Here is a 12,117-nt window from a genome sequence, read left to right on the forward strand (position 1 = left end):
TAATTATTTGTATGCAGGACTAAAGAGATTCTGCTTTACAGGTAATCATTAAACTGGCATTCAAGACTATGATTCCTAATTTGCTGAAAAAATTGGCATCTATATAATGAGTCTAGACATCACCTCTGTGGAAGGAATAGACTAATGTCTCCAGCGGGTATAATTGAGTATTAAAGGGGCTGTCCTTTTATTCTGACCAGAAATGCCCCAGGTGCATATCTCACATAGTTTCTGTTCTTTTGGCGTCTTCCCACCTGGCCTCACTCGGGCCATAGGGAGACAGTTGTTATCCAGTATTGTTTTCATCCAATATTGGGGCAAAGAAATGTTTGCTTTCACCACACCACTATTTGGATGTATTCTCATGGTTTTCATCCTTTTTCTCATAACTTTGTTGTAGCACTGTATCTTAGGGATCTAATAACTGGCCTCATTGAACGATCTCCTACCTTCCCTTATCCTTTTCTGTTTAAGAAATCTTAGAAAGCAGCAGAAACATACAGAAGTCTGACCAAGCATCTTCATTTGTTATGGCAACCAAGTCTCCTGTTTTTAGTATAAATATGTCAGGTTTGGGCAGGCAGTGCTGATTTTTTTTTGCTTTACCTTATCCCATATGGTGGTGTCTTCACATGTTGTGTGGCCCGTGGGTCAGTAGCACTGAGGTGTGTCTGGAAATGGGCACGAGATTGTAGCGTTTCACCCATTGCCAGGCGGGCAGCGTGCCCACCGCTGGGCCATGATCTCATGTTCGCCCTTGCCATGGGCAGTGGTTCCCAGTAGGTACCCACTCTGAGTCTCCCTCTTCGTCCACTTGGGGCGGTTTGCAGTCCCTCCCCGGTTTCCCACGATGGAGGCAATGGCTGAACCATGAGTTCAGTTTTTCAAAGAGGCACCCAGGCAGCATCCCCTTGGCCTTCATGCCTTAGCCTGGCGCCTCCTCTTTGCAGGCATCTCCGGATTTAAAAAAATCCAGTCTGGAAGCTTTTGCAAAACAGTTAGGCACAGCGTAGTTCTGACTACTCAGAAGTTTGGTGGAGGTGGTGGGTAGGGTTCACGACTCCGGATTTCATGCCCGTGCTTATGAGGAAAACCTACATGTGTTGCGAGCAGCTTCTGGCTTCCCGGCAGCCGTGGGTGGTAACGTGGTGCATGGTCTCTTACTGCCCTTTTGTCGCTGAAGAGGACCTGGCTGTCGGTGCGAACCATATGGCTCCAAAGACCAATGCGTGACCCGCCGGCCTTTCCGTAGGCTGCACGCCGCCGAGCGCCAGTCCTTATGTTTTGCAGGGTGCCTGATGCTACTCGCAGAGCCTGTCTTCGCGATTTTGTTTCTTTGCCTCGGGCCACGAGATGCTTTTGCTCGAGAAGCCCCCAGATCGGCTGCATCCCAGCTGGTCTCTCTGTGCTGTCACGGCCACCCAGCATCTTCCATTTACTTCTCGCTGTTTCAACGGCCAGAAGCATAGCAAGGGGCATCTCTTCATGGGACCACCCTTGGTCACGATGAAGTTGCTGCTAAGTGACTCAATTCGATGAACTAGGGAATTCAGGACTTTTTCTCCTTGAACGTTGTTCATACTACTCCGAACTCATTTCGCCGTAAGGATCTGTGTGGGTATAATGGGACCAAACGAGCGTTTGTCCCTCCAGTGCACATCCAGCCAGTAAAAGCTGACACTGAGCTTTTGCAGCGCAGGAAGATAAGCTGTCTGTTGGTGTGCAGCCACCCAGGAGAACGGGGGGCTAATGCCCCAAAGCCCCAGATTCCCCAGTAGCTGACAGGTGAGGACTTTTAAGGGCAAGATTTGGGGCAGGGGTCTTCTGAGAAGGTGGAGGCTGGTGATTGGAGGCCCATGAGGTCATGGTAACAGATATGCTTAGTTACACCTAATGCCTCTTCATCTGGTCCTGTGGAGGGGTGTTCCATCTCGAAATTGGAATCTGAAAAAAAAAATCTCTCTCTCCATGTTAGAGATTTCATTCGTATTTGGTGTTGATGTGTTGAGGGTGCTTATGTGCTGATTAGCTGCCTGTGTGAGCTCTAACTATGTTAGCTTGAATGATAAGCAAAAATTCCTACCTCTTGGGCCTGGGTCTGTGTGTACTCGGGCCAGCTCAGCCGTGCCCGGGGACGGTGTGACCTGTCGCGTTCGTTCGTTCATCTGAACTAATGAGACGGATGCCAGCTGCATGGGGAAGCAGTTGACGGGAAATGGTTGGATTGCAGGCCCCAGGTTGGGTGGAAGCTATTCAGAGTTCTTTTTTGGTTTTGTTGTTGTTTTTTGCCACTTTTCATCAACCCCAAGTCTCAACTTGTTGAAGTGACAGAGAAGACTTAATTTGGGTAATCTTGCTCAGCATTATTGTGTGGGGTAACGGGCATATAAATTGGACTCACGACTTTGATGTCATCAGTAAATTAAGTTTTCTGCACCAAAGTGGTCTCTGGACCAGCAGCATCAGTATCCACTGGGAACTTGGAAATGCAGAAGCTCGGGCCCCATCCTAAACCTACTGAATCAAAAACTCTGAGGTGTGCGTCCCCCCCAATCTGTGTTTTAACAAGCCTTCCAGTAATTCTGATGTACTCGAAAGTTTGTGACTCCCTGACCTAGAGCAGCACGATCGAGAACTTTCTGCAGTGAAGGGAATGTTTTCTATCTGTGTTATCCAATATGGTAGCCACTAAACACTTGAAATGTGGCTTGTGTGACCAAGAAACTGAATTATTAATTTTACTTAATTTCAAGTAATCTAGATTTAAATTTACTTCTTTTTTCTTTTTTTTCTGTCTTAACTCTTTCCTGTAGTTCCCTCACCATGCCCCCATCCTCCACCTCTGGTAATCATAAATCTGATCTCTTTTCCTATGAGTGTGTGTGTGTGTGTGTGTGTGTGTATGTGTGTATGTATGTCTGTGTCTGTATCTATATGTTTTAAGCCTCTACATATAAATAGGATTTTACATGGCTTGTCTTTTTCTGTCTTATTTCACTTAGCATAATGCCTTCAGGGTCCACACCTATTTTGCAAATAGGGTTTCCCTTTTTATGGCTGAGTAATATTCCACTGTATATACATAAACTACATTCTCCTTGTCCATCCATCTGTTGGTGGACACTTAACACCACTTCTGGTGTCTTTGCTGTTGTGACTAATGCTGCAGTGAACATGGGTGCAGATATTTCTTGCAGACAGTGGTTTCATTTCCTTTGGGTATGTACCCAGAAGTGGAATTGCTGGGTCATATGGTAGTTCTAGTTTTAATTTTTCTGAGGAACCACCATACAATTTTTCATGGCGACTGCACGTTGGACAGGCCAGCGCCAGAGCAGACCCTGCTACTTATCATTGTGTGGATAAACGAATAGGTGTTTAAAAATAAGTTCTTGGTTGTTCAAGTGTGAATTTGATATCCCAGGACAAAATGCTCCTGAAGTGAAGGTGCCGTTGCTGTAAGAATCGTTTACTGATGTTCTGTTGGGGGAGGCAGGCGACGGTTGCTGGTTACTGGGTCGGTTGTTTCTTACAGCCGGAGCGCTCTGGTCTGTCCCGTGTGTCCAGCGAGTGCGTGCTGAGGCTTCCCGCTGGAGGGAGCTGCTTTCCAAGGGCTGTTAATGTAGGAGATTAGCCAAGTCCCCTTCTAGCCCAGACTCAGGAGCCTGCCCAGGGATTGCGCTTCTTGTTGTGGGACTGTCCCCAAACTGCAGGGGCTGATTGCTAAGTCTGGCTGGCACACGCTTCTCCCACGAAACTAGAATCACGTTCAGGCTCTAGAGGTGGGAGGCCTTGAAGGCAAAGAGGGTCCTGTGGGGCACATCAGTCTGAATTGTTGTAGCTGCCAGGAGATAACGTGAGACCAGTGTCTGCCCAGAGCTCCAGGGGTGGCAGGACCCCATCTCTGTCACCTCTGCTCTGGACCGAGAGGGCTCCCAGCGGTCATCTGATCCTGCGACAAAAGCAGAATGTGGCATTTAGGAGCCAGAGGACACCTGAGAGTGATTGGGGACCTTTCTCTCAACTGTAGCAACCAGAGTGTCAAAATTAAAGCAGTCGTTTTTGACAGAAAATGATACTAAATTCTCTGTCATAAGCAAAGTTCTACATGACTGAGCTTCCTAATTGAGGGCCCCATTTGTTGCATTATTTAAATCCATATCATTGATTTTCGTCATCCAGCTCTTTTGAGAATCATAGAATGCTAAAGGCAGGTGGGAGAGGACTTTGAAAGGGTCCTCGTGCAGCCCAGACTCCTGTGTTCACACGTCACGCTGCCCCCGTTTCCCTTGCGAGCTCGGCTCCTGGTTGTCTGTAGACTGTGTGGATGTATACAGCTGGGGTCACAGTCACAAACGGGACAGATTGATGAAAAGGAATGTTGCCAAGGCGTAATGAGGAATATCTTGAGGCTGACTGTTCAGTTATGTTTTAAAATACTTCATGCAAATGCGTCATGTGGAGATCTTTGAAAAATTTCACCAGTCCTCTGACTGGGGACGTACTGCTCCCGTTTTTTCCGTAACAGCTGAATTTGTTCATGTCACATCTGTATATAATTTCATTATTGCACAGCTTATCTTACTAACTGGTTCTTTCTTTTCTTATGGACAGTTTTATTAGAATTAGTTTGTTTTCCAAACACTAGACCTGTGTTCCCTTTATCGACTCTGATACTCCTTCTTCTGTAACTCACTTTGTTTAAATAGCTTGCCTTTCTTACTTTCTCCCAGAAGTATTGAAATGCTCAGTGTTAGAAGTGGGGCTCTGTACACATCACAGGCGTTCTCTAAATATTGGTTGAAAGAGTGAATGTTATCCCATCCAGTCAGGTCTGAATGTTAATTTCTTCTGATTTTTACTATGGTCTGGTAGGGGGAGTTCAGTAGTTGAGAGAGAATATGAGCTGTGTAATATTTTTCCCCTGTAGCTTGAATGGAGTCTTAAACACAAAATTCACATGCATACGAAACGCTGGGAGAGGTTTAGTAAATTGAATGTAGGGTTATTGTTTGTGTCCACAAAACAAAGCCCTAAATCACATTTAGCATAATTTGTGGTCTTAAATTGGACTGATTTAGCAAGGAGAGTGAAATAATCTCTCATCCTGTCAAAAAGGCGATACCTTCAGACCAGCATTTAATTGCATTGGCAAAGTAACTTTGGGAAAGCAGCCGTAATTCTGGCTGCATTTTTCTTGGTTTGTGGCTAAATTGAGATCATCATTTTCTCCTGGTTGCAGTAACTTTCCTTATTGCTCTTCAGAGTAATCAGATGAATGCCGTGAGAGTAGTTTAGTGGGCTGGAGGGTGAACGGGGGGAAGAGGGTGAGGCCCCCCGAGGAGGCCGGTCGTCATCTCTAGAGCTGTGCCTCATACACTTCCAGTTCCACGGGGAGAACAGGTAAGCTGACAGCACCCAGAGACTCAGCAGACAGGAGGAATTTCTTTGTGCTCATTTACTCCTCATGAATACTGCTCATTCGCTGGAGAGTGTGTTACTGACTGCACACCTAGCAGTGTGCTTTTAAGGCCAAATCGTACAGCTAGGGCTCATATGCAGTCGGGTTGGTGTCCAAAAGTACAGTTTCTGGAGGTGATTTCCAGCTGCCTCAATTTTCCCATTAAAACCTGTCCTTTTATCTCCAGCCCCCGACCCGCCACTTCAGTAACTAATCCATGCCTTGCTCATCTTCCATCTGGACCATTGCCACCTCCCAAGTGCTGAATCCAGACTGATTCATATTCTTCACAATCCCTTCCTCCGGTGAAAGCATTTCCCTTGCCTTTTTTACCAAGCCTTCTTCCCTCTAAAAGAAGCCAGGTCACCGATGCCCTAGACATTTTATAAGGTAAAATTGAGGGCTCAGAACTGTAATGAACAGCGTGCCTCTCCTCTTTACTTTTGTTCCGCTGGGAGTTCTACACTGTAGCTCTTGCAGTGGCTACTCCTGACATAGTTTCGATGTCGGTTTGGAATTTGACGCATACCTGTGTAGTGGCTCGAAGCAAAAGTTTTTTCCAGTCTTCTGGAGCACCCGCCCCCCCCCCCCCCCGAGGGTGCCGTTGGGACAGGAAGTAAATGTACTGACATAAGACATGACACTTCCTTGTGTTGGACCCAAGGCCCATGTCAGTGGTGTCCGTAGCCTGGGTCATCTTGGTGTGAGAGTTTACATGAACCATGGACAAGCTGATGGCCAATGTTTGTAGAAGACTAACTCAGAGACGGGGACAGATAAAGTATCATCTGTTGGGAGTCTCTCTGCAACCAATGGACAGTTAGTACTTTGGAGGTAACGATGCCTTTGGCTTTTACGTTGGTATTTGCAAGCATATACTTCAGGGAAGGAAGACTCTTTTAGGCCCTCACTGGTTTATTTTAACCTTTGGTCTGTATGCTGGTATTCATACCATGCTGCTGAGTTGGTTTTTCATATTTCTGTGTAATAACAGTGCATTGATCTGTTGCTAATCTGATGTAAAGTGTGTGTGTGTGTGTGTATTGATCAAAGTGTAAAGGCCAGAAGCCAAAATCATAAATGAGATAGGTTGAATATTTAATCATTTAAGGTTGAACTTATATTGTGATTTAGTGCAGTGTTAAGAGAACAGCTCTTCAGATATCCGACTATTGAAACAGCTTGATGAATGTATCACCCGGGAAAGATCTGGAGTTTGCAGTCTTTCTTCTGGTGGAGGTGCAAAAAAAACCCAAAATAAAAACAAAAAGAAACCAAAAAAAAAAAAACAAAACACTTCCCCCCCCCAAACCCCCCAAAACCCAAAGGAAGCAAACAGTCATACTTATGAGACGTTGTATGACAATTACAAAAGCATTTGTGCTTGGAAATACTCCCTCACAGGCTGTTTATGGCACTCTGAAATTCTCTTTTGCACTTTGAAGGAACATTTTCATTTCTACTGAGTTACCAACCTAAGAAAAACCTACAAAAAAAAAAATAAGACATAGATGTGAATCAGATGGTCATATTCGAGCTTCATCTCTCTTTCCTGAGAAAGAAAAACAAAATGTGTTGCTGGCATTCCTTGCGAGGAGCGGGGCTCCGTATTCACACTCAGCAATTTTGTGTCCGTAGCGGTGCCAGCAAACATAGCAGAACTGAAGAATCTGGAAGTGCTCAACTTCTTTAATAACCAGATTGAGGAGCTGCCCACACAGATCAGCAGCCTGCAGAAGCTCAAACACCTGAACTTGGGGTGAGTATGGGTGGAAGAGGAAGGAAGGGGGGGAGAGGGAGGGAAGGGGGGGCAGACTGTGGGCGTAGGAGGACCACGTACACTGTCACCAAGGGGGGGACTGGCCTCCAGTTTCTTTTGGTGTTGCAGGTTTTTAACAAAAGTTTTATTGTTTTAATACCTATTTTCAGTGGCCTACATTAGTGCGTATCTGAGAAGTCATTGAAAAGCTAATCGTCGGTACCATAAGGGAGTCTTTTTTTTTTTTTAAATCATATTTTGTTTCCAACAAAATTTTATTTCGGTTAACATGGACCGGGAAGGGACTTATTTGCATAGCATTAACTGTTCGGACCAGTTGTAATCGGGTTGCTCTTTCACTCTGTATTAAGTAGAAGTCGTTTACAAAAGTGCCTTCCTTCTATGGAGGGGGGGAGGGTGCATTTCTGAACACTGCCTCATTGACTCTTACAGTTCTTTCATATAGTCCAGAGGTTAGACTCCTCTGTCTTTCTTTATGCGGAGGTGAAGAGAGGAGGTTTGATTGAGCTGAGGTGGCAGAACCAGGCAGCAGCGAATAATAATAATAATAGCATCTATTACTTTATAGTTTTCAAAGTCCTCATGCCAGTGTTTGACCCTCTGAACGATTGTGGGGGAGGGCGGGCAGTACTGCTTTCATTTCGTGGAGAGGAGGTCAAGAGCTTTCTGAGAGCTTCAGTTGACTCGTTTCTGGTGCCCCTGAGCTTCGTGACTGAGCTAGGTGGAGAACCCTGTTATCCAGGTCCACGCCCTTCCATCAGACACCCCAGATGCCACCAGAACTTGGCTCCCGAATTCCAGCTCCACAGTTGTAGCTGTCGGACGAAGCTGCCCACTCGTGCTTCATCTGCCGTGTGAAGCAATATATTCATTAAATGATAGCCATTAAATGCTCTAGTTTAGTTAGTGATTTACACGGAGCAGTGATAGAAGCTGGCCAGGTATTTATCAATTTAATAGGAAGCAGTCACACACACACACACAAAACCTTATTCATGGAATGATTTTTAGTCAAGCTCGTTCCTTCCACGGGGAGTTTTACGTTCACTCTGGTTAAGAGATAATCTTGGAAAGATCCATGAGTACTCTTTTTCCTGATGTCAAGGGAAGTAGAGCTTAAAGGGGGAGGGGAATGTCACTTAAATCAGATGGCTTTTCCCCCCTACAATTATGGAGATTGTACACCCATCTGGCAATGCAGAAAAGAAAGCATCCTTCGTTTATATCTTTGTTTTGAAAATTATTAAGTCCTAATGTTTAATTTCTATGTAATCCAGAAGCTAAAACTAGATGTATTTACTAGATGTATAAAACTAGATACATTCTTGGGGCATCTGGGTGGCTCAGTGGGTTAAGCATCTGCCTTTGGCTCAGGTCATGATTCCAGGGTCCTGGGATCGAGCCTGCATTGGGCTTCCTGCTCAGCGGGGAGTGTGCTTCTCCCTCTTTCTCTGCCCCTCTCCCCCCTGCTCATGCTCGTGTGCTCTCTGTCTCTCATAAATAAGTAAAATCTTAACAAAAAAACTTGATAAATTCTTACTCTTAATTTGTTGATTCATGTATTTAACAAGTTATTTATATATAAGGCGCTAGGAGCAGTACCTGGCAGATAGTAAGCAGTATGTAAATGTTAGCTATTATCACTGTCATTATCATCATCATCATCATCATTTTATTTATTATTTCATTTATTTCGTGAACTATATAAGTGCCTGATCTGTGTCAGGAACCTTCTCGTGTTGGGGCTCAGTGGTGAAATCCCTGGCCTTAAGTATGGGGGCAGAGCTGGCTGTAGAGGAGCAGTGAGGGTCTGCGGGGGGGGCCACTGACATGCCCCAGGTTGTCTCAAGGCAGTGGGGAGAGGGACAAGGGCATTAGTCCACGGGTGAGGTTCTCTGAAGGATTCCTGTAGGGGGCAGTATTTGAGCCGAAACCTGATGCAGGAAATCGAATTTCCCAGACTCAGAAGCAGAGGGAAGGCGTCTCAGCCTGCAGGAAGGACAGGACTAAAAGCTGAGAGTACTGCACGTTCCAGGAATGGCAGGTCGTTGAGGGTTGCCGAGTATAAAGTGTGAGGCAGGGAGCAGTAAGGTAAGAGGGGAGGCCCGACGAAGAATCATGAATGTCTGCTGTTTATTTACTGAGTACTTCCTGAGCTCCCAGCTGTGGGCCAAGCCCTGTCCTAGGTAGCAGCCACCCAGCCTTTATGGAGTGTACATCACGTTGGGGAAACAGATGGTAAACACATGTCCATAATGGCAGGAAGGCAAAGGCTAGTGAAGGGCCTTGTGTGCCAGGTAAAGGAGCTCTGTTTTTGTCCTGCTGACCATGGAGGAGTTTTTACAGCGGACTAGCAGCTATGAGAAAAGGTTGGATTTTTGTGTGAAAGGTCATGTGGAAGGGGGGTTGGGGTAGGTAGTGCTAGAGGTCAGGAGACGCGTAGGCATGCTGGAGATTAGCGTGCCAGGTGAACTAGGGCCGTGACAGTGAAGGCGGGGGAGGGGTTTTATGTGGAAAATATACAGGAGATGAAACTGACAAGACAGTAGCTGACGGATGGGGTGATGCCTGGGGGTCTGTCCTGGGAGAAATGGAAATAAAGACGGGGACAGTTGTGGAAAGAACATCATGAGCTCAGGTGTTGTTCAGTCGGGTTGGAGGACAGAGCTATAAAGTTTTATTTTTTATTTTTTTATCAAACACATCTTAGTTCTCTCTTTGTTGTCTTCAGAGCTGTTTGCATTTTTGGCTCTCGGTACTCTATTGATTGTGTCAAGCTTTCTGTATTTAATTACATAGCTGTGTAGATGGGGTTGTCAAAGTTTGAACAAAAATTCTTAGTTCTCTGGGAGAGGAATGAACATGAGTTTCAATAAAGGGTATTTCTGTCCTCAAATGGCATAAAGAATGACACCTACGTAGCCCTGTTCAAGGCAAGGGATAGACAGAAGACTCCTTAGAATAAGCAGCCTGAATAAAAATATACACACGGGAGATATCAAAAAATTCAACACTGAAAACCCAAATAATCCAATTAAAAAATGGGCAGAAGACACGAACAGACATTTCTCCAAAGAAGACATCCAGAAGAGCCAACAGACCCATGGAAAGATGCTCAACGTCACTCAACCATCAGGGAAATACAACTCAGAACTACAGTGAGCTATCACCTCACACCTGTCAGAATGGCTAAAATAAAGAATACAAGAAACAGAAGTGTTGGTGAGGATGTGGAGAAAAAGGAACCCTTGTGCACTGTGGGTGGGAATGCAAACTGGTGCAGCCGCTGAGGAAGATAGTAGGGAGGTTGCCCAGAAAATTAAAAATAGAACTACCCTATGATCCAGCAATCGCACTGCTGGTTATTTACCCAAAGAAAACTACAACACTAATTTGAAAAGATATATGCACCCCTCTGTTCATGGCATCATTATCTACCATATCCAAATTATGGAAGTAACCCAGGTGTCCCTCAGTAGATAAATGAGTGAAGAATAAGTGGTGTATATATACACAATAGAATGTTGCTCGGCCATAAAGAATGAAATCTTGCCATTTGCAACAGCATGGCTGGATCTAGAGGGTATGATGCTGAGTGAAATAAGTCAGAGAAAGGCAATTACCATAGGATTTCACTCATGTGTGGAATTTAAGAAGCAAAACAAATGAACAAAGGAAAACAGAGACCAACCCCAAAACAGACTCTTAACTATGGGGAACAAACTGATGGCTACCAGAGGGGAGCAGAATGAGGGGGGTTGGGTGAGATAGGTGAAGGGGATTAAGGAGGGCACTTGTCGTGATGAGCGGCAGGTCATGTGTGCAATTGTGGAATCACTAGATAGCACACCTGAAACTAATATAACACTGTTAACTCTACAGGAATTAAAAATTATGTATATATACACAGGAGACCCTACAGCAAAGCGTTTAGGCCACACATATGCAGATTTCGACAGCATGCTCAACCAGAAGTTGTTTTTAAAATTTTATATATATAGCATTTGCTGTTTATTCTGATGATGGCAAGGCCTGAGAGGATTTTTAGGCCGTCTGAATAAGTAAAGTTGTATTACATTTTTAATTCTTTAAACATGGTTCATTTTACAGAGTTAATTTCCACAGAATATAAAGCCACATCGGCTACTTGTCGGTAGTTGTATCTGGGATAATCTGACTGCAGAAGCACCATGCCCAACTCTTCTGGAATAATTTTTGACCCGGGGAGATGCTGGAGCTCATCTCGTGAAACTTGGAAGCTTTCACCAAGTGTGGTGTTACGTGTTCACAAATTAGGATTTTTTTTTGGGGGGGGGGGGCTAAGTGTGTGAGCAAGTCACTGTGGACATGAGAAAAATTATTACCTTTAGCTAAGAAGGTTTTGTTGAAGCAAGAAGAGCGCGAGAGGACCTCAGGAGATCAGAACGTTCCAGAAAGGGAAGCATTAAGTAAGGGCCTTCCTAGCTTTTGAAAAAGAGAAGGAAAAAAGACCCCGACCAGCCTTCCACTATCTGGTTTTACAAATTTCTACATCACATGCAGGCACTTCCCCATTTCCCCAGGACACACCGGAAAAATGTTCAGAGGCAGTCAAAAGAATTTATACCGTTACGGCATGAATGAGGCATAAACAACTTTGCGAACGCGGGAAGTGATGTGAGGGTCAGTTGGCAGGACACAGGTAAGAAAACCACACTTGACAATTCAGGCTGCCCACAATGGTCTTCTCCCAGGGTGAGCTTACCTGTTTGAGGCTGACGCACAATGTCTCTCAAACGATGACTTCCTGAAAAATAATTGTAGTTCTGGCTCTTGTTTCTTGAGAGCCACTTGCGAGCCACACATCTTTCTACGTGCTTCAGATTTTTCAGCTCTC

The 12,117-nt window shown here is 45.0% G+C and overlaps 1 protein-coding gene across 1 annotated transcript in view; it reads left to right on the plus strand.

Moving 5' to 3' along the window:
* The window catches only part of RSU1 (Ras suppressor protein 1), a 187,860-nt gene that overhangs the window by 44,807 nt on the left and 130,936 nt on the right, over nt 1–12,117 (plus strand). The window contains exon 4 of the mRNA XM_026479004.4: nt 7,100–7,220. Coding sequence (XP_026334789.1) covers nt 7,100–7,220 — 121 coding nt within the window. The remainder of the gene's footprint in view (nt 1–7,099; nt 7,221–12,117) is intronic.

The sequence above is a fragment of the Ursus arctos genome, unplaced genomic scaffold (assembly GCF_023065955.2).
Source record: "Ursus arctos isolate Adak ecotype North America unplaced genomic scaffold, UrsArc2.0 scaffold_30, whole genome shotgun sequence".
NCBI classification, from domain to species: Eukaryota; Metazoa; Chordata; class Mammalia; order Carnivora; family Ursidae; genus Ursus; species Ursus arctos.